The sequence below is a fragment of the Triturus cristatus genome, chromosome 9, assembly GCF_964204655.1.
Source record: "Triturus cristatus chromosome 9, aTriCri1.1, whole genome shotgun sequence".
Taxonomy (NCBI): domain Eukaryota; kingdom Metazoa; phylum Chordata; class Amphibia; order Caudata; family Salamandridae; genus Triturus; species Triturus cristatus.
Genome location: NC_140592.1, coordinates 672,665,000 through 672,688,979, shown reverse-complemented (window position 1 = coordinate 672,688,979; position 23,980 = coordinate 672,665,000). Strand labels below are relative to the sequence as shown.

General features: G+C 47.7%; 1 protein-coding gene across 1 annotated transcript in view; it reads left to right on the top strand.

Moving 5' to 3' along the window:
* The window catches only part of SF3B2 (splicing factor 3b subunit 2), a 355,029-nt gene that overhangs the window by 247,379 nt on the left and 83,670 nt on the right, over positions 1-23,980 (top strand). The window contains exons 13-14 of the mRNA XM_085625740.1: positions 17,710-17,859; positions 18,226-18,315. Coding sequence (XP_085481866.1) covers positions 17,710-17,859; positions 18,226-18,315 — 240 coding nt within the window. The remainder of the gene's footprint in view (positions 1-17,709; positions 17,860-18,225; positions 18,316-23,980) is intronic.

Genomic DNA, 23,980 nt, shown 5'->3' with positions numbered 1-23,980 from the left:
GGAATGGACCCGGGTACTGTAGGGGCACAGGGCTCCTGCTCCTGTGCCCACACCATAGGCGTAATGCACCCAGCTAGAGGGGTGGCTGGCATATGCCTTGGCAGTGTAGGTGATGGGCATGGTACACAGTGATGTGTGCCATGTCGACTCTTTGTTTTGTCCTGCACCCAGACACTCAGCCTGCAAGGGCAGTGTGTGTGTGTAAGGGTACAGGGCCTCTGAGGGTGGCACAATGAGTGCTGCAGCCCTTAGAGGCCTTCCCTGGTCACAAGGCCCTGGGTACCTAGGGTACCATTTACTAGGGGCTGACATGTGGCTAGGGTTTGCCAATTTGGAGTTTGTGTGGTTTAAGGAAGGAACATAGGCCCTGGGCACCTGATTGGCAGGAACCCAGGGTACACTCAATCGAAGTACATTCAGCAATTTAGCAAAAAGTGGGGGCATACCATGCAAGAAAGATGGCACTTTCTCACACCCTTCTCAAACCTCATTTTTTCAAATCCCTGTGATTAAGGATTTTTTGGAGGGTTTGCGTAAGGTGTTTCCCCCTGTTAGAAGGCCTTCTCCACCTTGGGAATTGAATGTGGTGTTATCTAGATTGATGAGGGAGCCTTTTGAACCTATCCATAAGGCTTCGCTGCAGCATTTGTCTTGGAAGGCGGCCTTCCTGGTAGCCATTACTTCGGCCAGGAGGGTGAGTGAGATTCAGGCTCTGTGTTGCCAAGAGCCGTATACTGTTTTCCATGCCTCTAAAGTAGTGATGCGTACCCATCCTAAATTTTTGCCTAAGGTGATATCAGATTTCCATGTGAATCAGATGATAACTTTGCCTACGTTTTTTCAGCATCCTTCCTCTCCGGCGGAGAGGTCTCTGCATTCACTTGATGTGCGTAGGGTGTTGAAATTCTACCTGGATAAGACAAAAGATATCCGCAGGTCGGATCAACTGTTTGTTAATTATGGTTCGGTAAGAACTGGTTTAGCTACCTCAAAGCAGTCCATTTCCAGATGGATTGTTTCCTGTATTCAGCTTTGTTACCAAAAAGCTAATAAAACATTAGGGGGTAAGCCTACAGCACATTCGACTAGAGGAAAGGCGGCTACCACCGCTTTGCTTAGGAATGTTCCCATTGCTGACATTTGTAAGGCTGCCACCTGGAAGTCAGTCCATACGTTTACGAAGCATTACTGCCTGGACTCTGATGCTAGGGCAGATGCGCAGGTTGGACAGGCTTCGCTAAGGAATTTGTTTGCACAGTGATTTGTTGGTGGTTGGTCTTACTCCACCGCTTCTTGTTGGTTGGGATGGGCTTGCCATTCTATTCATAGATTATGACTATACACAGAGATCCCCTACTACAGAAGGAGTAGTTTCTTACCTGTAACTCCAGTTCTGTAGTAGGGGTATCTCTGTTATAGTCATAAGCGACCCTCCCTCCTCCCCGGTGGAGTAACCTGACGGTATCAGGCCTGTTGTTATACACCTTCAAAAAGAACTGAAAGTAACTTGTGTTGGCTGTGCATCCTGGGATACCGGGGGTCTCTGGAGAGTTTCTTAAAGGCACGGTATCCCTTTAGCAGACACATAATGACAGCCTATAGGGCTTGTCTGTCCACCCCTTCCTCTCTATTGTTTAAAGGGATTTTGGTGAAGGGAGTGTGTGATAATAAAGGAACATGTCAAATGTGAATAAAAAACGACATTTCAACTTTATTTTGGCTTTTGTGTTCACTTCAGAGGAAGTGCTGGCCAGTGCAGCCTTGTTGTGATTAGGCTGTATTATTTTGTCTGTCTCTTAAGTGTCTTTGCAGGTTGCAAATGCGGACAGCTTAAGAGATATTTTTGATTGCTCCGGGGTCCCCGCACATGGGCGGGGATTATTCATAGATTATGACTATAACAGAGATACCCCTACTACAGAACTGGAGTTACAGGTAAGAAACTACTCCTTCTCACTGATGCAAACCAGCATCCCTGGCGTTCAGACGTGGGTCGGTCCCACATTCAGGAGCTCCAAATTGGAGGCTACTACCTTCCGTCATTGCCCGCGGTTCGTGTGGACGTACAGGCTGATGCACCTGCTCCGGAACCTATGAGCCCGCGAGAAGGACGTTTAACTCTACTTGACATTTCTGCCCCTACTCAGATTATTTTGGGATCCTAAACCATAGGGACAGTACACCTTAGGAATCCCCTGACTGTTTTCATGAACCAGGGAGTAGATTAGGTACTTCTTGCACCCCGGTCCTGAAGAAACGCCACTCATCCTTCAGGAGAACTAAGCCGTGAAAAATGTTGACCTTTTAAAATAGAATCCCTTCACACTACACATTTTGAGCTGTAGCAGACATAATTTTCCTGCCAGCGACAGCGATTGCAAAGAGGGCAGAGACACTGAATCTGCCCTCTTTGCCATCTGGAATGACCTGAAGAACACAGTTGGCTGCAACAGGGTTGCTGCGCTACTTCTCTTGGACCACTCAGCTGCCTTTCACACGGTTGACCATGGCACTGACACAAAGACTCCACAAAGCCGGCATAGAGGGGACTACTCTAGACTGGATTGCATCCTACCTTTGCTACAGAACTAATGTCATCCATACCCCAACTTTCTCATCCAAAACATACTTCACAAAAGCAGGGGTCCCTCAAGGCTCTTTTATTTCGCCCATGCTTTTCAACATCTGCATGAAGTCATTACCTGCACTGATCAATCAATTTCACCTCACTTGCGATAACTATGTAGATGGCACGCAAAATTCAACTGCAACTTCCCAAAGACAATGGAAACTCGCCAGTTTGCAGTTCTCAGAGCTGTGGATCAATGGATGACGTAGAGCCATCTTAAATCTAATGCTTCCCAAACAGAAATACTCAAGTGTGGCAATTGGAAACATTATCCAGTATTAGGGGTGTCTTTCATAGATTCACATGCCTGAATCATTCCCCGTCGTCGAGACGGGAGCCTCCGGTACATAAAAAAGTAATGTCCTATAGACATACATAGAGAAAAATAGGCCTAAGGGCCTCCCCTTAGTAGCCTATCCTAGTCCTTATGTAAAAAGGACCAAACTCATAGAGCCAGCCAATCAGCTATCACCTCCCTCTAGAACCTTCCTGGCAGGAGCCTCAGTCCCTCAGATTTTCTACCGCACGTTGTGCTAGGGAGTCTCCAACCTGAGTTCTCCTCAGGATTTCTTTCAAGCCAGATTGTTCACTTTTTTGGTGACTTTCTTCTTCAAGGATTGAACGCAGACTACTTCAGGCCTCTTATTGCTGCAGTGAGTGTTTATTTCTTCTACAACTCCTGGCATGTCTGAATCCCAGAAGAAAGCCCTTTTCAGGGCTTGCTCTTAATGTGGGAAGAAGAGGCTTCATGTGGACGACAAGCATGACCTCTGCCTGTATTGCCTTTATCCGGACCACGTCCCTAAGGATTGAAAAATATGTAGGTCTTTCCCTCACAAGACCTTGAGAGACAGGGAGGGTCGCCTGCTTATCTGGCTGGACAGGCTCAAGGACAGAGAGAGTGTGGTGTCCTCAGAGGCGAGCTTTTCCGGAACCTCTGAAGTCTCCCTGAAGAGGCCGAGAGTGACGTCTCCTTGCCCCTCAGATGCTCCTCCTATGAAGACACACAAGAAGTCTTCAGAGGCAAGACCTTCAAAATCTTCAGTGTCTGACAAGGACTCTCTGACTTTTAAGAAGCCTACCCTGTCGGCCAGCATAATTGCGACACCTTCCTCGGCGCAAAAAAGGGCATCAGGTCATGTCTCCACAGCGACGACAACCGTGTCCACAACGACAGCGTCGTCAGTCTTCTCGTCGACGACGACTACCCCTTCATCGTCGTCAGCAGGTACTCCTATTTCGTCTATTATACTGTTAAAACCGTCGTCGACATCTAAGTCATCGTCGACGACGAAGATTGTCCCGTCGACGACGACATCGTCGATGAGGAGCCCACCGTCGACGGAAGAGTCGACGACGAAGACGACGTCGACGACGAGGGCGTCGAAGGCATCGACGACGAAGGCGTCGACGACAAATGAATCGTCTACGAGCGCATCGTCGACGAAGACGTCGTCGACGAGGAAAATATCGTCGACGGGGACACCGTCGGCGAAGGCCATGCCGTCGACGACGGTATCGTCGACGGGAACGTCGTCGTCATCCATGGGTATTTTTGAACCAGCGCAGAAATCCGAACTACTAGGAATGTCAGCACGGAAGACAGCAGGGGTTCCTGTACAAGGATCTGCTTCTGGCAAACTGACCAGACCACTGATTACACCGGAAACGACGTCTCCAAGCAAGGTGCAAACCAATTTGCCTATGGAGATTCTTCCGAGTGAGGAGTCGGAAGAAGAGCTCTTTGAACAGGCTACTTCCCCTTCTGAACTGTACGTCAAATGTCAAAGCACGGACGAGGAACAGGAGGAGATGAGTGGGCAGGAACGCCCCGTCCGGGAACAGGTTCGCACGGAGGTCACCCCGATGGTATGCCTTCCCCTGTCGGTAGTTAATGACCTCAAATACCTTATCCGGGACTACAAGCAACGTTTCCCGGAATCGCCGGCACTGGACACAGGGGGCCCAGTGCCTACTACAAACCCACCAACGACAGCCCCAATGCAATCACGACCAGCTACGCAGGTCTGCCACGAGAAACCGCCACCTCAGGTGATAGTCATCGGATGAGGAGGCTGAGGAGATGGAAGAAGGGGAGGTCCAGGGAGACCAGTCGGACCAGGATGAGGAGGAGGAGTATGTGGCATCCTCACCACCTTCCCCACAACCGCGCCAAGCTGATTCACCGCCAGTGGATATTGGTGGTTTTCATAAGATAGTTGAACGAGCAGCGACGCGGTTTCATATGGTCATGGAATCGACGGAGACTGAGTGCTTCTTGCATGACTTTAAGGAGCAGACGAAGGAGACGACGAAGTCAATCCCTATCATTGACTTTCTCTGGGACCAGGGAAAGAAATTAATGCTGACGCCGGCTTCCGTACCTGCGGTTGTTCCACGCCTGGATAAAAAGTAAAAGGCTCCATCCACGGCGCCAGCTTGCCTTAATGGACACCCGAAACCGGATTCGGTCGTGACCCAAGCGGCCCAGAAAAATTCTCGTAATCCTTCCTCTCCTCTGTCAGCCCCACTGGACAAGGAAGGCAGAAAATTGGACACAATTGGCAAAAGGTTTTCGACCACTTCGGCAATGACCATCAAGGTGGCCAACTCCATAGCCCTGTTAGGGCGTTATAACCGCCAACTTTGGGAGGATATAGCCCCATATTTAGCAGAGCTGCCAAGCACAGTTCAGGAGGAAGTCAAGGCACTACTTTCTGAGGGCCAAACCTCTGCGGCCGAGATCATTGATTTTGCCATAGACGTGGCCATGACAGGCTTTTGTCAACTGGCTGGGGCTGCAGTCCTGCGCCGCCAGGGATGGCTGAAGGCAACATCGTTCAGGCAGGAAGTGCAGACGAAGGTGCTGGACATGCCCTTCGACGGACAACATCTTTTTGGAGATAAAATTGACGAGGCGCTCCAAGCTATTAAGAAGGACACTGACACGGCTAGAGCGCTGGGAACCTTGCAGGCAAGGAATCAGTCCTTTCGGGGCAACAAATCTAGAGGCCAGTCCTCCTACAGAGGATCCTACCAGAATAGGTCCTCGTATTCCTTCCAGAATAAGACCCAGTACCAGCAAAAGCAGCAACAAGGTCGGCAGTCGTCTTATGGAAGATCTAACTTCAGGGGTAAGAACCAAAAGAGGGGCACCGGCGGACGCCAGTGACCAGTTACTCCAGCCAGTCCAGCTACTATCTCCCTCTTCAAAAATTGGAGGAAAATTGACCCATTTCCTGGAAAATTGGCGCCTCATCACCACGGATCGCTGGGTACTCCAACTCCTAAGATTCGGCCATTCCCTAGAATTTACCACCATCCCGCCTGCAACCCCTCCCCGCAGGTTCCCACACAAGCATCTGCGACTGCTACTCCGGGAAATATCGGAGATGTTGAAGAAAGGAGCGATCGAGCGGGTTCCATCGGCTCAGAGGGAGAAAGGATTCTATTCCCGCTTCTTTCTGATACGCAAGAAAGAAAAGAAGTGGAGGCCCATTCTAGATCTCAGGGCACTCAACTCTTTCCTGAAGAGTCAGTCGTTCAGGATGGTGACGCTCCAAGAAATACTAGGCATTCTAGAGGAAGGAGATTTCATGACATCCTTGGATCTTCAGGATGCCTACTATCACATCCCGATACTCAGGGGGCACAGGAAGTTTCTACGTTTCGAGGTGGCAGGACAGCACTACCAATTCAAGGTCCTGCCGTTTGGCCTCAAATCCGCTCCGCGGATTTTCACCAAGTGCCTTTCTCCTGTGGCAGCTTTCCTGCGTCAAATGGGTCACCAAGTTTTCCCCCACCTCGACGACTGGCTGGTAAAGGCACCCACGGCTGCAGGCGCAACCAAATCCTCCAACGCCTGTACTAATCTTTTCCAACATCTAGGATTGACTCTCAATCTTCAGAAATCCCATATGTCCCCAACAAGAAGCATCACCTTCCTCGGGGCGACCTTGAATACGGAATGCGCGAGGGCATTTCCTTCAGAAGAAAGATAAAACAAGATCATATCGCTGGCCACGGCGGTGGCATCAAGGAAATCCCTAAGAGTTCGCACCTTCAAATCACTCCTGGGAATGATGTCTTCTTGTATACTCCTCATCCCTCACTGCAGGCTTCGGATGCGTCCATTGCAAGAAGCTCTCACGAACCAGTGGACTCAGAGTACGGGTTCGTTCGAAGACATTGTGAGGATAACACCGCGAATATCCAAGAGCCTCGAATGGTGGAAAGATTACAGGAACCTGTCGATGGGACTGCCATTCCTGCTTCCAGCAGCGCCACTTGTGATCACCACCGATGCATCTCTAGCGGGCTGGGGAGCTGTCCTTCAGGACCTCAGAGTAAGTGGCAAATGGTCAGATCAGGAGCAACATCTCCATATCAATCTTCTGGAGTTGAGGGCTGTGTATCTAGCGCTGCAAGCCTTTTTACCACGCATCCAGAATTCCCAGGTGCTCGTCAGAACGGACAACACCACGACGATGCACTATCTAAACAAACCGGGAGGAACGCGTTCGCTCACTCTATCGCGCGAATCGCAAAAGATCTGGAACTGGCTTGTTCTCCATGGGATCACTCTCAGGGCGGACTATGTCCCGGGCAAGGACAACACCATTGCTGACGCCCTAAGCAGGCAGAAATCCCTCTCCCACGAATGGGAGCTCGACGAGAGTTCACTAACACACGTATTCTCAGAATGGGGAGTCCCAGGAATCGACCTGTTCGCCACCAGGGAGAACGCCAAATGCCCAAGCTATGCAAGCTGGCATCCCCAACCAATGTCGCTCGGAAATGCCTTTTCCATAGGCTGGTTCAGCGTATTTGCGTACGCTTTTCCGCCGTTCCCGATGATTTCCAGGGTCCTCAGGAAGATGAAGGCGGAGCCCTGTACCCTGATCCTGATTGCCCCGTACTGGCCGAGGCAGCACTGGTTCTCGGACCTTCATCGCCTCCATCAGGACACCGATTCGTCTAAAACAGCACCCGAACCTGCTGACAATGTCCAACGGGCAGGTGCAATTCCCGAACCTGCAATCGCTCAGGTTATCGGCCTGGCTCCTGAGCACAGAGAGTTCTGCCATTTAAACATCCCGCAGGACTGCAGGGACGTGTTAGCAAAAGCGAGGGCGGACAGTACCAACAAAACCTACTCTCTCAAATGGAAACGCTTCTGCGTATGGTGCTTAGAGAAAGGCCTGAGACCACTCCATATCACGCCTGAACAGATATTGCCATATCTACTACACTTGGCACAGTCGGGATTGGCGCATGCATCCATAAAGGTGCATCTGGCTGCAATTTCACGTTTTACCAGGACTTCCAAAGGCCCGTCTCTCTGGTCCAGTAGGCTTATCAAACAGTTCCTCAAGGGTCTATATAGGTCCTTCCCAAGACCTCGACGGGTCCCACCGACGTGGCACCTCAACTTGGTCCTTAACCAACTCATGAAGCACCCCTTTGAGCCCATTCATCGAGCTTCCATCAAGTACATCTCATGGAAGACGGCTTTGTTGCTCGCTCTAACATCTGCCAGGAGAGTCAGCGAGCTGCAAGCGCTCTCCATTCAGGAACCCTTCATGCAGTTCAAACAGGACAGGGTGGTGCTGAGGACAAATCCCAAGTTCATACCGAAAGTACCTTCAGACTTTCACCTCAACGAGCCGGTGGTTCTACGTTCCTTCTTTGCAAACCCTACCACGGCAGCAGAGAGGACACTCCACTCTCTGGATCTCAAAAGGTGTCTTAAGTTTTATATAGACAAAACAAAGACCTTCAGGAAGTCATCACAGCTATTTGTGGCCTACAGTAGGCCAAGGTTGGGTATGCCTCTAACAAAACAGAGCATCTCAAGGTGGATCTCCTCAGCAATAGTATTCTGCCATGACGGGGCCGGACGGCCTTTAAAAGACAGGGTGGAAGCGCACTCCACCAGAGCGATGTCCACATCAGCAGCGTTGTTCGCTGGAGTGCCGATTTTGGACATCTGTAGAGCGGCGACGTGGAAGTCACCGCACACCTTCTCCAGACACTACTGCCTGGATGCTGAGCTTACGAAGGATGCTGCAGTGGGCCAGGCGGTGCTTCGCCATCTATTCCAGTGAGGTGAGCCTTCCAACATCCCGCCATCCTGGTATGCACATTCTTTACTGATTTACTGTTTTGACGTATGCCAATGTTTCAACCTGATATGGTAATATGTGTATTATCTAAATATCTATATGGCATGTTACATCAGAAATGTGCATAATGTATTGCTAACTACTCTGATTCAGGCATGTGAATCTATGAAAGACACCCCTAATACTGGATAAGAAACGCGTTACTTACCTGTAACAGCAGTTATCCAGTATTGGTGTCTTTCATAGATTCACATGCAACCCTCCCGCCTCCCCTGGAAGGACTCACGTCTCTCTCTAACTATATTACGCCTACCTAGCTTGGTGCGTACGAAAATCTGAGGGACTGAGGCTCCTGCCAGGAAGGTTCTAGAGGGAGGTGATAGCTGATTGGCTGGCGCTATGAGTTTGGTCCTTTTTACATAAGGACTAGGATAGGCTACTAAGGGGAGGCCCTTAGGCCTATTTTTCTCTATGTATGTCTATAGGACATTACTTTTTTATGTACCGGAGGCTCCCGTCTCGACGACAGGGAATGATTCAGGCATGTGAATCTATGAAAGACACCAATACTGGATAACTGCTGTTACAGGTAAGTAACGCGTTTCTTATGACTCGCCGTGTTGCCTGATCTGGGAACACAGCCTAAAATATCGAAGGAAGTAAGATACCTCGAATGACCATGGACTCCAAGCAATCAATGAATGCCAAAGTGGTCAAACTAGTCACAGAGTTTTTATGGTAACAAAGCTTGATCTTGCTAATCTTCCCCTTTTGGGATTTCCACATAAGATCCAGGCTCCCATCTTCCTTGTTTGGTCCAAAGTCGATTACGCTAATAGCCTCTACCATGGGTCACCTTTAACGACCGGTTGCCAGAAGATCTACATTCAAGCTGCTTTGTATCACTTACAAAGTGATACATGGAACAGGACCGCTCTACATCAGGAATAAAATAACCAAACACATTCAACAAAGGAACTTCCACTCTAGAGTGGCACCTCGCCTCAAAATCGCAAGATAGAATAGAAAAACAATGGGTGGCACATCTGTGAGAGAGTGCCATCTTTCTTGCATGGTATGCCCCCACTTTTTGCTGAATTGCTGGTGTACTTTGACTGAGTGTGCCCTGGGCTCCTGCCAATCAGGTGCCCAGGGCCTGTGTTCCTTCCCTAAAACTGCATTGAAGCCTAAACCCAATTGGCATCTCTGGCCACATGTCAGCCCCTGGTAAATGGTACCATAGGTACCCAGGGCACTGTGACCGGAGAAGGCCCCTAAGGGCTGCAGCACTTATTGTGCCACCCTTAGAGGCCCTGTACCCTGACACATACACACTGCCTTTGCAGGCTGAGTGTCTTGGTGCAGGACAAAACAGAGAGTCGACATGGCACACATCCCTGTGTGCCATGCCCACAATCACACTGCCCTGGCATACCTCAGTCACCCCTCTATCTGGGTGCAATATGCCAGTGGTGTGGGTACAGGTGCATGAGCCCTGTACTCCTACAGTGCAGTGCTGCCATTAAGAGTATATGGTGCTGGGAGGTCGTCATCACGAACTCCATAGCACCATGATGGCTACACTGAAGACTGAGAAGTTGGGTATCCAACGTCTCAGCACACTAAACCCACACTGATGCCAGTGTGGGATTTATGTAAAATGCACGACAGAGGGCATCTTAGAGATGCCCCCTGAAACTAACTAACAACCAGCGTCCTGACTGAGAGGCTGCCTAGGCTGCCACCCAGCAGACATGTTGCTGGACCCCTGGGTAGAGAGTCATCCGCTCTCGTGGGCCTGCAACAATGCACATCCTGGGCGAGGTGCTAGGTCTCCTCTCCCAGGATGGGCAGGGGAAGCTTCAAAGGCATGCCGTCTTTGTGAGCTTCTCCAGGCCACTTGCTGTACTCAGCAACTGGCCCCCACCGGTTCTGACCCCCACTCTGGCGGGAAGATCGGCGGGAAAACCTAAGTGAGGAAAGGGTGTTTGCCAGCCTCTGCCAACCCCACCCCTCAGGTGGGGGAGGCGAGGTGAAGCACAACTGCGGGCGCTCGCCATCTTGAGGATGGGGAGCCCTACCCAATCAGGACTAGGCTCCTGCCCTCCTTCCACTGGAGAGTGGCAGGCTAGGTGGTGTACCCACCCCAAGGAAGGGACCCATTGGTCCCTGACCTCTACCTACCTGTAACGCCCCTAAATTTAGTATTTAGGGGCACCCTGAACCTTCCTTCCTCAGATCCCGAATCCTAAACAAGAAGAAGAACAAGAAGAAGGAAGACCTGCTGTGCAGCTGCTAATAAGAGGACAACACCAACTGACTTGGCCCCAGCCCTACAGGCCTGTCGACCCTCGAACCTGCTACTGCTAAACCCTGGCGTCTCCAGTGGACAGCAACCTCAAAAACCCCGGAGGACCTGACTGCCTTGCTCCTCTAAAAGACTGGGACTCCCACGAGCAGTGGTTCTGCTCAAACAAGCAACAACCCCTGGTGCCAAGCCAGGAACCGCAAATCCAGCACACTCTGCACCCGCCGAGGCCGGCCTGTACCTGAGTGAACAAAGACCACGAGGACGTCCCCCCGGTGACTGTGACTAAGAATCCAGCCCCCAAGGACCCTCCTCGATGCTCCTGACGACGCCTGCAGCCTCAGCTCTAGGGACCCCCCCCAACCGCGACCAGCAGAGGGTAAGATTTCCCGATGCCAAAAAACACCATTTCATTCTGAGAAAGCATTTTGATACCTACTTGTGGTTCTAAAATAAAACAACAATATATTTTGATATACAAAAGAATTGGCCTAGAGTTCGTTTCTTGAGTGTGTGAGACCATTTGCTGACTGAGTGTGTACAACAAATGCTTTACACTGTCCTCTTATACTGCCTTACTGCTTGACCAAGTTACAACTTTAGAGAGTAAGGTTATATCTAACTTGAACCTCTGACAAACCTCTGGGGACTGTGGACTCTGTGCACATTGAACCCTACTTTGGTGCAGTATATACAGAGCCACTTTCTTACAACATCATTCTCTGTTCAAGCAGCCAAACTATGGAACTGTTTACCACCCAACATAAGATCCACAGATAACCACCTTATCTACTACTCAAGAATTGGCTCTTCCCCCACATAACCACCATACGCAAACAGATGGAAATATACAACATATCTCTCTGTATATAAGCATTTATTTGTACTATAGATATGTACCTATATATGTGTAGTGCTTTGTATAAACGTGTAGAATACTTATGTTTAAAAAAAATTATATATAGATATTCATTAGTTCTGCTCAACAAATGTACATATTACTGATAGTTATATTATTCTATGTTTTAACATGTATATAAGTGACTGCATAAATAAGTAAATCTTTTTATCATAACTGTTTATCTACAATTGCATAACTATTGATCTAGAAAAAAAGATATAAAAATAAACAAAACTAATTTTTAAAAACAAAATCTAAATCCTTTCCTTCTATCCTTACACTATCCTTTTCAACCCAAATAACTAACATATCCACCACTCAAATTACTTTCATATTTTCACTATACTAATTCACCACTAATCCTTTATGGGATTCGGATTAGCGTGCTACTCACCGCAAAAGTGCTTCGACACCTCGGCGGGGGTAGTAAGTGCTATATAATTACAATACAATACACCAGGTTGTCTGACCAGGGTCAAAGAAAAGAGCCCAGCATACTGCCTTAGAAATTGCCTGTAATCAGTCTGCTGTTGGGCAGTGAGGGTGTCTGAAAGACAACTCCCCCAGCAAACCCTTCTTGAGGGTTGTTGAGGGGGAGGTCAGGGAGAGGTTCACTCTCTTCTTCCTGATCCTAATTAGTGACCATTAACATTTTCCTTTCAGCTCTGTCATGCTGGAGGTTAAGGCAGTTCACATGGATAACCCTCTTATTAGGGCTCCTAGAAGTATCAAGGTCCACTAGATAGGGGAGCTTCCCCTTTCTTACAAGGATAAGGTAGGGTCCACTCCACTTCTGGTGGGCCCTAGGTGACTCAAGCTCCAATACCCATATCTTCTGCCCTGGTTGGAATTTCACTAGTGCATCCTTTTTGATCAAACCATTGCATCTAAACCTCCTGGCTTGCCTCAGGGTTATTGCTGGCTTTTTCCATGTACTCGGCCATCCTGGGACTAAGGCAAAGCACATAGTCTACCATGTGCAGTTTGGGTTCTTTGAGAGGCTTCTCCCAGCCCTCCCTTAGGTGACTTAGTGGACTTCTCACAGGATGGGCAAACTAAAGTTCAAATGGACTACAACCCACTCTCTTCTGTGGCACCTCTCTGTAAGCAAAAAGCAGTCATGGCATAAGGACATCCCATCCCATCTCCTTCTGAGTATTTCAGAGAGTCCCATGAGCATGCCTTTCATGGTCTTGTTGAATATCTCAACTAGAGATATTCAACAAGACCATGATATAGGGTGGTAAACGTATGTCACTCCAAACACACAGCTTCTAGCTAGCCAGACATAAAGTTACTGTCTGACACCATCTCCCTAGGGAAGCCCACTGTAGTAAAAGCACTTATGAGGGCTTTGGCAACTGCAGCATTAGTGTCATTCCCAAGGAATTGCTTCAGGATACCTGGTGGCATGATTCTCCACTGTGAATCTGTTATCCCAAGCCTGTTTAGGGGGTCCAGGGGACCAACAATGTCAATCCCCAACCTCTCAAAGGGTACCCCAACCACTGGTAGTAGAATTAATGGGGCCTTTGGCTTGCAACTACCTGGCTTGACACTGGCTTGACAGGTAACACAGTTGTACAACTCCTTCACTTTCTGGGACATACCTGGCTAGTTGAAGTGGGTGACTAACCTACTCCAAGTCTTTCTGTGGCCAAGATGCCCAACTAGGGGGATGTCATGTGCTAATGAGAATAAGAACTCTCTGTACTGTTGAGGCACTACCACTCTGCTAGTGTCACCAGGTGTGGGCTCTCTGGCCTCAGTATACAGGAATCTCTCCTCCCAGTAGGTTCTGTGAGAGTCACGGACATCTCCCTTTTCCCGATCTGCAGCTTGCTGTCTCCAACTCTCAAAATTTGGACAGGTCCTCTGTCCCCGGCAAAGATAGAGGTGTCCCTCTAGACCTAGGAGCTCTGCCGTGTAAGGTCCAAGTTCCTAGGGCTTATATTTCTCAAGGGCTGAGAGGTCTTCTCACTGAGTAGAGGGAACCTGCGCTTGCCTCCTCAGAAGTTGGTTTCCCACACTTTGTGCTTTTTCTCTTGGAGGGTTGTACCATTATTTCAGGCTCCAACTCCTTTTTCACCCTGGGCTTTGCACAGTGCTCGGGTTTTCACACACACCAATTCAGGTATTCCCAGCATGGCTGAATGGGGCCCTTGCTCTATCTCAGCCCATGCTGAGTTTTCCGGATCATTTCCTAGCAGACATTTGTAGGGAAGTGTCCCTTTTTTAAATGGTCACCCCATTTTATTTGCCTGCTAAATGATGTGATTTCGACTGAAAGTGCATAGAATTCCTGCTAACCAGGTCCCCAGTGCCAGAGTTCTTGCTAACCAGGTCCCCAATGCCAGAGTTCTGTCGCAAAACGGTTCCGTTCTCCCCCCAATTAGAAAAACCTTTAGCATCCTCTGTAACTCCCTAGTAGATGGTGCCCTGGTACCTAGGGCCTAAGGTACTAAAGAGGGCACCTAAGCGCTGCAGCACAAATTATGTCAGCCTAAGGGACCCCTCACCAAGCACATGCAAGACTGCCATTACAGGCTGCATGTTGTGGTGCAGACAAAAGTGAAAGCACGATTTGTCTCACATCCCTGTGTGCCATTTCCCCTACCATTGCATGCCATATTTGTAAGTCACCCCTACAGCAGACCTAACAGCCCTAAGGCAGGGTGCTGAATATTACATGGGATAAGCAGATATGACAAGTGCTGGTCAGTCCTATTACCGTCAGTGCAAGTGGATTGGGAAGCCATTTGAAAATGTGCTGGACAGTGGTGAAAACAAGTTCTTCAGCTACATGACGGCTTCACTGAAGTTTAGTATCAAACATCTCGTATTGCTAAACCCACACTGATGCCATTGTTGTATGTACCAATACATGCACCCAGAAGGCACCTTAGAGGTGCCCCGTGAAAACCTGCCAGCCTCTGGTGTGCTTGCTGACTAGTTTCTGCCAGCCTGCCACCCGAGGCGCTGTTCTGACCTCCTAAGGTGAGAGCCTTTGCTCTCAGGAGACCCAGAGCAAAAGCCTGTCCGGGAAGAGGGTATAACACCCCCTCCCACAAGATGACCTGCAGAATAATCTCCTTGGCCCACCGAGCTTCAAAGAAGCAGGCGCCATTGGAATGTGATTCTGGCTTCCCTCCAATGAGACTAAGCTGCACCTCCTGTCCATAGCCCCCTTGGCTCCTGGACAGGCAGGAAAATTAGCTAGTCATGTGGGCGTGCCACCTCCAAGCTAGTACCACCCCTAAAGTGTGTTAGTGTGAGGTGAATAAGATTTTTCAGAAGTAGCCCTCTTTGTGATGGCATACTTAGGAATTCTGGGACAGGGTTATGCCCACTTCCCACAGGAAGTGGTCATATAGGGGGTGTAGTGACCCCAAGGGTCAGTAGCCCTTTGGCTACTATTCTACACTCCTCTAATGCCCCTAAATTCAGTATTTAGGGGAGACCCTAACACCAGATAAGCAGATCCTGATGACCTACGAAGAAGGACCAAAGATCCCCAAAAGCAGAAGACTGACAAGATCACCTGATTTGGCCCCAGCCCTGCTGTCCTGTCTGCCGTTCTCTATTAAAACTGCTTCAAAGACTACTTGTCCTGCAGCTAAGTACCTCAAAAACATGGGAGGACTGTCTGCCTCCAGTAAAGACCTAGACTTCCCGAAGAACAGCAGAACTGTTCACTGCATCCTGCTGAAATTCCAAAAGAGGAGAGACTCTGAGGCCTCCGGAACAGCCAAAACCTGACACCTGGAGCCACGGCTGCACCACTCCCCTCCGGCCCGAGTTGAAGTAGGCCACCAGTGTCAGCAAGGTCCCCCATCCCTCCAGAGCTCGAGTCCATCATGATTTCACCCCTCGTGGACTCCCAGACATCGCCTGCAGCCTCTGCATGCAGGCCCCCTTGACTGCTCTGGTAAAGAAATCAGACACCTTAATACATGTCTGCATCCGTATGCCAAGGAGAAGAGGACACAGGTGTCCCTACGTCCCCGAGCATCCCAAGCCTTAAACCCCCCTGTTGGTTCACCCTGACTGGTCTTCCACCCAGACTGGTCTTCCACCCAGAGCCTGCAGCCTCTTTCCACAGTGACCTATCTCCTTAGAAACCTAATATTATTATTGGGCTACAAATGCTGTTTAGCACCCTGCACCCGTCTGCCCTCGTGCCGCTGGTGGTGTTCTGTTGGTGCTACCTTGGACCTTGCCCACCTCTCACCTTAACTCCTGGATATTGGTCTTGTAAGTCACTGTACTATACCTTTTTGCTGAACTTGTTTTTCCATCCGTAGGATAACATTGCAGATTTTTGAACTGAAATGAATTTATATTTAATAAGTACTTACCTGAACGATTTTTCTCTGATCTCTAAACCTATATTAAGACGCTTGCTATTTCTATAAATTGGTGTTGATCTCCTTGAGTTGTGTCTCATTTATTAATCATTGTGTGTATTTTGTAAATGTGTTTCACTTCTCTGCTCAACCACACTGCCACCTAATAGAGCACTTTGGGATTGCATAGCAAGACCCCTGTACACTCATGAGAGAACCCCTAGTCTCTGCATGGTATAGCAGGTTCTTGATATCTCACATAAAGAGCCAGCTTCCTACAGTTGCACAATGATTGCCATGTTGACTGTACCAGTAATTCTTGCATTAAGTTCATTAGACAGGACAAAAACTACCGTGGGAAAACTCATGTGTTTTTTTCGGAACAAATATTTTTTATGCAATGCTCTGTCCAAAATATGCAGGCCTCTGGTCAGCAAGGCTTGGCAGTTAAACCACTCCATCCTAAGAGAACTCTCTGAGATGTCTGTTGCTGGTGTCTGTAAAGTGCCACCAGTACAATGGAGAATAATGAGAACCTGTAGCATTAGATACATATATTGGCAGCTGATAAAGACCTTCAGTTCCGAGTCTACCTTTTATCTTATTTTAAAAACGTGGTCATCAGCCATCTTTAATTGAAGCTGTATTTAAACCCCAGTTTAACGTGGGCATTATTCTGCTCTATTCAAGATGTTTTTAAACCTGAATTAAAATGTTAATTGAATTGATCACTGCTTGTAAATGTCTCCCAGTGCTTGGCGACTGCGTCTCAAGCTGGGGCCCCTGCAATTAGGCCGCTGCTTTTTCCATGGTTAGGAATTTGCCATGTAATCCATCATCTGCTGTATAATCTGCAGATTTTAATTTAAAAAAATTGTTTCTAGCTCAAAGCAGATGAAAAGTTACTAAAAACGTGGTGATGTGGGTTCACACGTAGTGGAAGCCCCTTTGCAAAATTTAACTGGCCATCTCTCAGTTGCTTTTTTTTCTATTTTTGGTTGTTAAACTAGTATTAATGAGGTGAAGTCTTTGTTCATATTGTATTACTAATTGTAAAAATAGCTAAATAATTAAGTTATTTGATTTTTGAAAATGAGGCGCATATGCTGTATAATTTGCCTTTTCTTGCTGCATAATTTAGTCATTCCTGATGCATAATTTGGTACTCCCCTGCCACATAATTCCAATGGCCCTGGGTTCAAGGGACTTAGTGATATTTCTTAGTAAGCATGTGTTTCCTAAATGACAGCATCCTGTCAGATGGCTCAGAAACCGATGCTCTGCTTTTGCGGAGCATTCAGAGATACTTGCCATAGATTAGTGCTGACCATATGTACTGGTGGTACCATGCAGGTTGCGGTCTGTTGTGGTCACTAATTTTAATTTGGTTTTATTTCCAGGAAGAACAGAAAACTATGAAATCGAAGATGAGGGAGAAGGTTCGTCCCAAAATGGGTAAAATTGACATAGACTACCAGAAATTGCATGACGCCTTCTTCAAGTGGCAGACCAAGCCAAAACTCACAATCCACGGGGATCTGTACTATGAGGTAATTCAAGACTCCTGTTATTGGAGGACAGGGATGGTGGGGTGGTGCCGTAGCCAGCAGTGGTTTCTCTATTATTTCGTAATTAGGACTGCTGAGGCAGAGGTTGCATATTCAAAGATAATCAGATGAGACTCCAATACAACATCTTTTAGTAAAGATTGGATGCATTTCATGGTAAGCGGACTAGAAAACAATGGGCCAGTGGATCAGCTATGAACTTGAAATTCACCAACTGAACTAATTTATTTGAGCATATGTAAGGGTCTTGTTGAAAGTTCAGACCATGGAAAACCAACTTCTGTATGGGATTGTCCTTTGATTAGTTTAATCTAGTTTTATCTTACTTTTTTTAATCCATTCTCTCAGGGCAAAGAGTTTGAAACACGGCTTAAGGAGAAGAAACCTGGAGACCTATCAGATGAACTGCGGATTGCACTGGGGATGCCCGTTGGCCTCGTAAGTTCATGTAATCAAAGTCTCAGGATTCCTTGTTTGTGAAGGAAGAACACGGTCATAGGTTACAGGAAGTACAATGTAAATGCCCAGTTATTTATTGAGTGTTTTATATCCGTATTTAGCTAGTTCAATACTCTGAAAGGTTTAAATGTATGTAAATTGAGGCCCAAAGATCTGATTAGCCCAAGATGTGACAGCGTGGTCACACAGGGAAAGCAAAATTAGAACGCTTCTAATCTGATTTAAGGCCAACAATTGAAATATTAGATAACCTCTCTAAAAACAAGCATTTGCAATGCAATAGGTCTCGCATTCACGCAAGTTTGAGCTATTGGCATTGTAATTGACAATTACTTTTATTTATGTTTTGGTTTTTAAAACATAAATAAAAGGCCTTGTCATTTACAATGCCAATAGCTCTAAATCTTGCAATTGCGAGACCTATTGCATTGCAAATGCGTGTTACAAAATGTGACGTTTACTACACACATTTTAAACATTCTGCCTCCACCAAATGACGCTGCAGGACGCCCGGGATATTACGTATGCTGACTGCAGAGACAAAGACATGTGGTTTGTGTGATATGCAACCCAACCCAAGCCTAGCTGAATAGAGTGTGGTTTATCAGAGCCATATATTTTATCGTGCGCGGTTCTGCTGCAGTCCGTAATTTGAAGCGGAGGGATGTGCCACTCAAAATGAACGCAGATGGAAACAAACGTATACACTGCCGAAAAGCGACACAGACAAAATCGCAAACACTCTGGTACTATGTAAAGCTGAAACCAAAGGCGTGCGCCTCGCCACAAAGAGAATGCCCATATGCCGTTCACGGCAAAACTACAAAGAATGCAGAACCCCAGGCTCGACAAGCGGCTCGCATCTCCTCGCCTATGCAAAAAAAAAAATAGTAAATAAAAACCACAGAAACAAGAGCAAGTTGGGCTCAAAGAGACTTACTCAAGTTCGGCAGAAAGGATCGGCGATAAGTTTGATGATGTCTCAAAATTAAAAGACTGCATGTCATGGCTCAATACGTGTTTTTGTTTTTTGTAAATCTTAATTTATACTTGTTTTCCATCCAATATAAATATGCCAAAGCTGGTTTAAGATAGTGAGTCGATATCATAGGCTTCAATTTAAGAAACAAATATTTTTATTAAAGTGATGACACCCTACTATACATAGATACTAGTAGCCACTGGGGAATACAAGTCCCTGCAGTTGTTTAACAAAGGGGGATTTCTTTTTCAGCGGCTGTGTTGTGAAAAGCTAAATGCAGTCTCTCAAATTGATGGTATCCAATGGCTGGAGCTGGACGACCCAATATCTTGTACTGTGTGGAGGGAGCATCAGTATTTTTTTGGGAAAAGCAAAGACCAGCAAGACAGCTAAAGCTATCTTTAGGCCTGATATAAAAAAGCAATCATAAGAGTGAACAGTTAATTTCTCTTTTAGCCTGCAATTGTACTTTCGTTGATGACATTTCTAGAAAATAAACAATCACTTTATTGCACAGTGTGTTTTGCCATTCTATGAGAAACAAAATACAGTTTTTGCTTTTTTCTCGGACAGCCATCAAATAAGAAATATTCTGTATTTTTAAAAGAGCAACAATTTGGTCCCAGTGTGACAGGTGTGGTAAGATGAAGGCAAACTCTTTAAGCTTTCTCTGAGTTTTAAGTAGATTTTGTATTTCACAACTAACTCAAGCCACATCTAGGAGTGTTTTTGGGCTAAAAGATGCTTATGGATTTACCCCCTTATCCCTAACAGAAGACATCCTGGGGTGTCTAAAACCCAGACCAGCTCGTCTGTAAGCAGATATTGCTTCTAGGTGAAATAGTCCAACCATATGTCCTCATTTTCCAAAGTAGTTTTTTATTGTAGCGTATCACTCTTGCTTTATCTTTCTAAAATAGGAGAGGAGTTGGCCTAACGGCTAGGGCGGTCGACCTCGAATCGGGGAACCGAGTTAGAGTCTCGGCAATGACGCTGAACATCCTGTGATTTTGGGCAAATCACTTAATCTCTCTGTGCCTAACAAAAATGAATGGGTCCTCATGTAACACAACTGGTGCTATGTAAAGCGCTCTGATACCAGATACCGGGTCAAGTTCGCGCTATATAAAAGTACTAAAAAGTTATCTTTTCAAGAGTTTGCAAGATGTTGTGCTGTTGTGTGTACATCTATGCCAACGTTGTTTTGCAGAGTTAAACATTGTTCGTTAGTAAGTTATATGTTGTCTTTGGGGCTAAATATGAAAGTGATATTGAGTGGTGAAGAGGCTTGCAGGGCCTTGCTGATGCTCCGAAACTTTCTGATATCGAAAATATCCTGGTGAGGATGCAACCAGGCGCTATCTATCTCGAAGGCAACCTGGAATCTGTATTTTAGTCGCTTGTTCTCTTCCCTGGAAAGGCTGGCTCCACTTTGACCCTGGTGACCTATCGTGTCCTTAGTGTCTGTAGGGGCTTATCTGATCCCCTACCCCCTTGTACAGATGGAGGGAGGGGGACCGGTAGAGCAGGGGGTGCGGGGAAAGCGGAAACACACAATGGAGAAGAGGGGGCTAAATAAGACGGAGAGAGAGAGGTGGACAGCAAGACAGAGACAGCCTCACGTATGACTGGCCTCACGTATGACTGGCCTCACGTATGACTGGCCTCACGTATGACTGGCCTCACGTATGACTGGCCTCACGTATGACTGGCCTCACGTATGACTGGCCTCACGTATGACTGGCCTCACGTATGACTGGCCTCACGTATGACTGGCCTCACGTATGACTGGCCTCACGTATGACTGGCCTCACGTATGACTGGCCTCACGTATGACTGGCCTCACGTATGACTGGCCTCACGTATGACTGGCCTCACGTTTGACTGGCCTCACGTTTGACTGGCCTCACGTTTGACTGGCCTCACGTTTGACTGGCCTCACGTTTGACTGGCCTCACGTTTGACTGGCCTCACGTTTGACTGGCCTCACGTTTGACTGGCCTCACGTTTGACTGGCCTCACGTTTGACTGGCCTCACGTTTGACTGGCCTCACGTTTGACTGGCCTCACGTTTGACTGGCCTCACGTATGACTGGCCTCACGTATGACTGGCCTCACGTATGACTGGCCTCACGTATGACTGGCCTCACGTATGACTGGCCTCACGTACGGATGGCCTCGTCTATGACGGTAGTCTGCGACAGCCTCGTCTACGACGGTAATCTACGACAGCCTCGTCTACGACGGTAGTCTACGACAGCCTCGTCTACGACGGTAGTCTACGACAGCCTCGTCTACGACGGTAGTCTACGACAGCCCCGTCTACGACGGTAGTCTACGACAGCCCCGTCTACGACGGTAGTCTACGACAGCCCCGTCTACGACGGTAGTCTACGAACGCCTCGTCTACGACGGTTGTCTACGACAGCCTTGTCTACGACGGTTGTCTACGACCGCCTCGTCTACGACGGTTGTCTACGAACGCCTAGTCTACGACGGTTGTCTACGAACGCCTAGTCTACGACGGTTGTCTGCGAACGCCTAGTCTACGACGGTTGTCTGCGAACGCCTAGTCTACGACGGTTGTCTGCGAACGCCTAGTCTACGACGGTTGTCTACGAACGCCTAGTCTACGACGGTTGTCTACGAACGCCTAGTCTACGACGGTTGTCTACGAACGCCTCGTCTACGACGGTTGTCTACGAACGCCTCGTCTACGACGGTTGTCTACGAACGCCTCGTCTACGACGGTTGTCTACGAACGCCTCGTCTACGACGGTTGTCTACGAACGCCTCGTCTACGACGGTTGTCTACGAACGCCTCGTCTACGACGGTTGTCTACGAACGCCTCGTCTACGACGGTCTCATCTACGACTGTCTCATCTACGACTGTCTCATCTATGATGGTTGTCTACGTTGGTCTATGACGACGGACTCGTCTGCGATAACCTCACCTAGTATAACCATGTCTACGACTGCCTTGTCTACGATGACATAATCTAAAACGACCTCGTCTGCGGCAGCCTCATCTAGGACTGCATCCTCTACAACAGCCTAGTCTACGATGAAGGCCTCGTTGACGACAAACATTGTCCTGGATCTCAAAACATATGGTCAGACGTTGGAGTTCACCCAGAAGCCCCCCACAATGCCACCAAAATGAGGGCGCCCCCCCTGAAGGAAGCTGGCTCTGTACTATATACTGTACCAAAATGAGGTGTTAGTGTGCACAGATTCCAGTGGAACCCCAGAGATAGGCAGAGGTAAAAGTAGATAGCACCTCACTCTCTATTTGTGATAGTGTGGGCGAGCAGTAAGGCTTAATCAGAGGGTAGTATTAAGCATTTGTTGTACACACTCAGGCAGCAAATGGTGTCACATACTGAAAGACTGAACTCAGACCAATTTGTTTGTATAAAAATATTATTTTCTAGAACTAAGCCAAGCCTGATGCAGGTAAGTGAAATAAATGCTTTGCAAAATCTTATGCAATGTTTTACAATTGAATGCAGGTTCAAATGCAGTTGATTGAATTACAGGTAAGTTAATGTTTCGAAATAACTTTTCAGTTACTTTACAGATTACTTTGTACGTTACTTTTTAGATTACTTTTTAAGTTACTTTTTCTACCCACTGTGATATGCCTAGAGATCACACTGAGACATTTCCTAGAGAAAAGGTAAGTAAATACGTTTTGCAGTGTGAATCTTTTCTGGATTCACTATGCTGTGCATTATTCCACCAACTAGTGGTTGGGTGGGTGCGGAATTGTAGTATTTCTTCTCTTTTATTTTTTTATTTTTCGTGGCCGTTGGTTGTCGTCATACCACCATTTGGTGTCCCTCTGTGACGTCAACGTGCTTCCTCTGGAAGCTCCCACCTTTGGTCGCCATATTCAGATTCTTTTTTTCCGCCGTTGGGTCTGGATGGATACAGAAGGAGCTCCAGAAGTTTGGAGACAAGTATCGACAAAAATTAACAAAAACATTAGGAAAATAACTTTATCGACGTACCTGCTGTCGAGTCAGGGAAACTGGGATGCAGCGAAGAGGAAAAGACCAAAACTTCGACATCATACGGAGAATGCGCATAAAGGGGGCTCACAGTGCACGGTAATGGACAAGACACCATTCAAGTTCTGCGACAATTGTCACCACAAGTACGCACAGAAGGCTCAGCATCTGGTCTGTAACCTTTGCTTGCCGTTGGCCCACCGAAGCGAAGATTGCAACGCATGCTCGGTGTTAACACCGAAGACTATAATGGTGAGAGAGAGACCGAAAAGAGCAAACGACAGCATGCAGGGTCAAGGACCACCTCCGTCGCTTCGTGACCTGCGCCTCTCTAGCGAAGAGGAGGACAACGTGGCCGAAGTGCCTGAAGGCGAAGAAGACTCACACGTCCCAGCCTTCGAGGTCAAAAAGAAATCTCCGAAGGAGGTAAGGGAAGCATCGACCCCTAAACCGGCAGGCGACCCACGAAAGAGTTACTTGAAAGGAGCCTTGGCGTCGAAACATTCAACGACCGCAAGTGCGTCCAAGGACAAACAGTCCGTGGTTCCTTTGACAAGGACTCCCAGACGGCAAAAACCCTAGAAAAAACAAAGGCGTCGAAGACCAGTCACGAAAAGGATTCTTCGACGTTGAAAAAAGAAAGGGTTA